The sequence below is a fragment of the Geospiza fortis genome, unplaced genomic scaffold (genome assembly GCF_000277835.1).
Source record: "Geospiza fortis unplaced genomic scaffold, GeoFor_1.0 scaffold450, whole genome shotgun sequence".
Lineage (NCBI taxonomy): Eukaryota > Metazoa > Chordata > Aves > Passeriformes > Thraupidae > Geospiza > Geospiza fortis.
The window spans coordinates 2,497,967-2,498,178 of record NW_005054416.1 but is presented as its reverse complement, the minus strand read 5'-3'; the positions used below and the strand labels follow the sequence as shown (position 1 = coordinate 2,498,178).

General features: G+C 67.0%; 1 protein-coding gene across 1 annotated transcript in view; it reads right to left on the bottom strand.

The window, feature by feature from the left end:
• The window catches only part of PATL1 (PAT1 homolog 1, processing body mRNA decay factor), a gene marked incomplete at its 5' end in the record, with an annotated part of 16,468 nt that overhangs the window by 15,917 nt on the left and 339 nt on the right, over nt 1-212 (bottom strand). The window contains one exon of the mRNA XM_031061526.1: nt 135-212. This exon is cut by the window's right edge and continues 131 nt beyond it. Coding sequence (XP_030917386.1) covers nt 135-212 — 78 coding nt within the window. The remainder of the gene's footprint in view (nt 1-134) is intronic.

Below are 212 nucleotides of genomic sequence, written 5' to 3'. Positions count from 1 at the left end.
TCCGCCGCAGCACGGCTGAACTGTCCCAGATGCTGGAATTCAGCCCTCCAGGCTGCTGCAGAGCACAGCGAGAGTCAGGACAGTGCCACAGGATCCATGCCCACATCCCCCCGGGTCCCCCAGCCCACTCCCACCTGCGGGGGATCTCTGGTGTGCACGGCCTGCATGATGGCCGGGTCCTCCAGCTCGCTGGCGATGACGAGGCGCGTCAG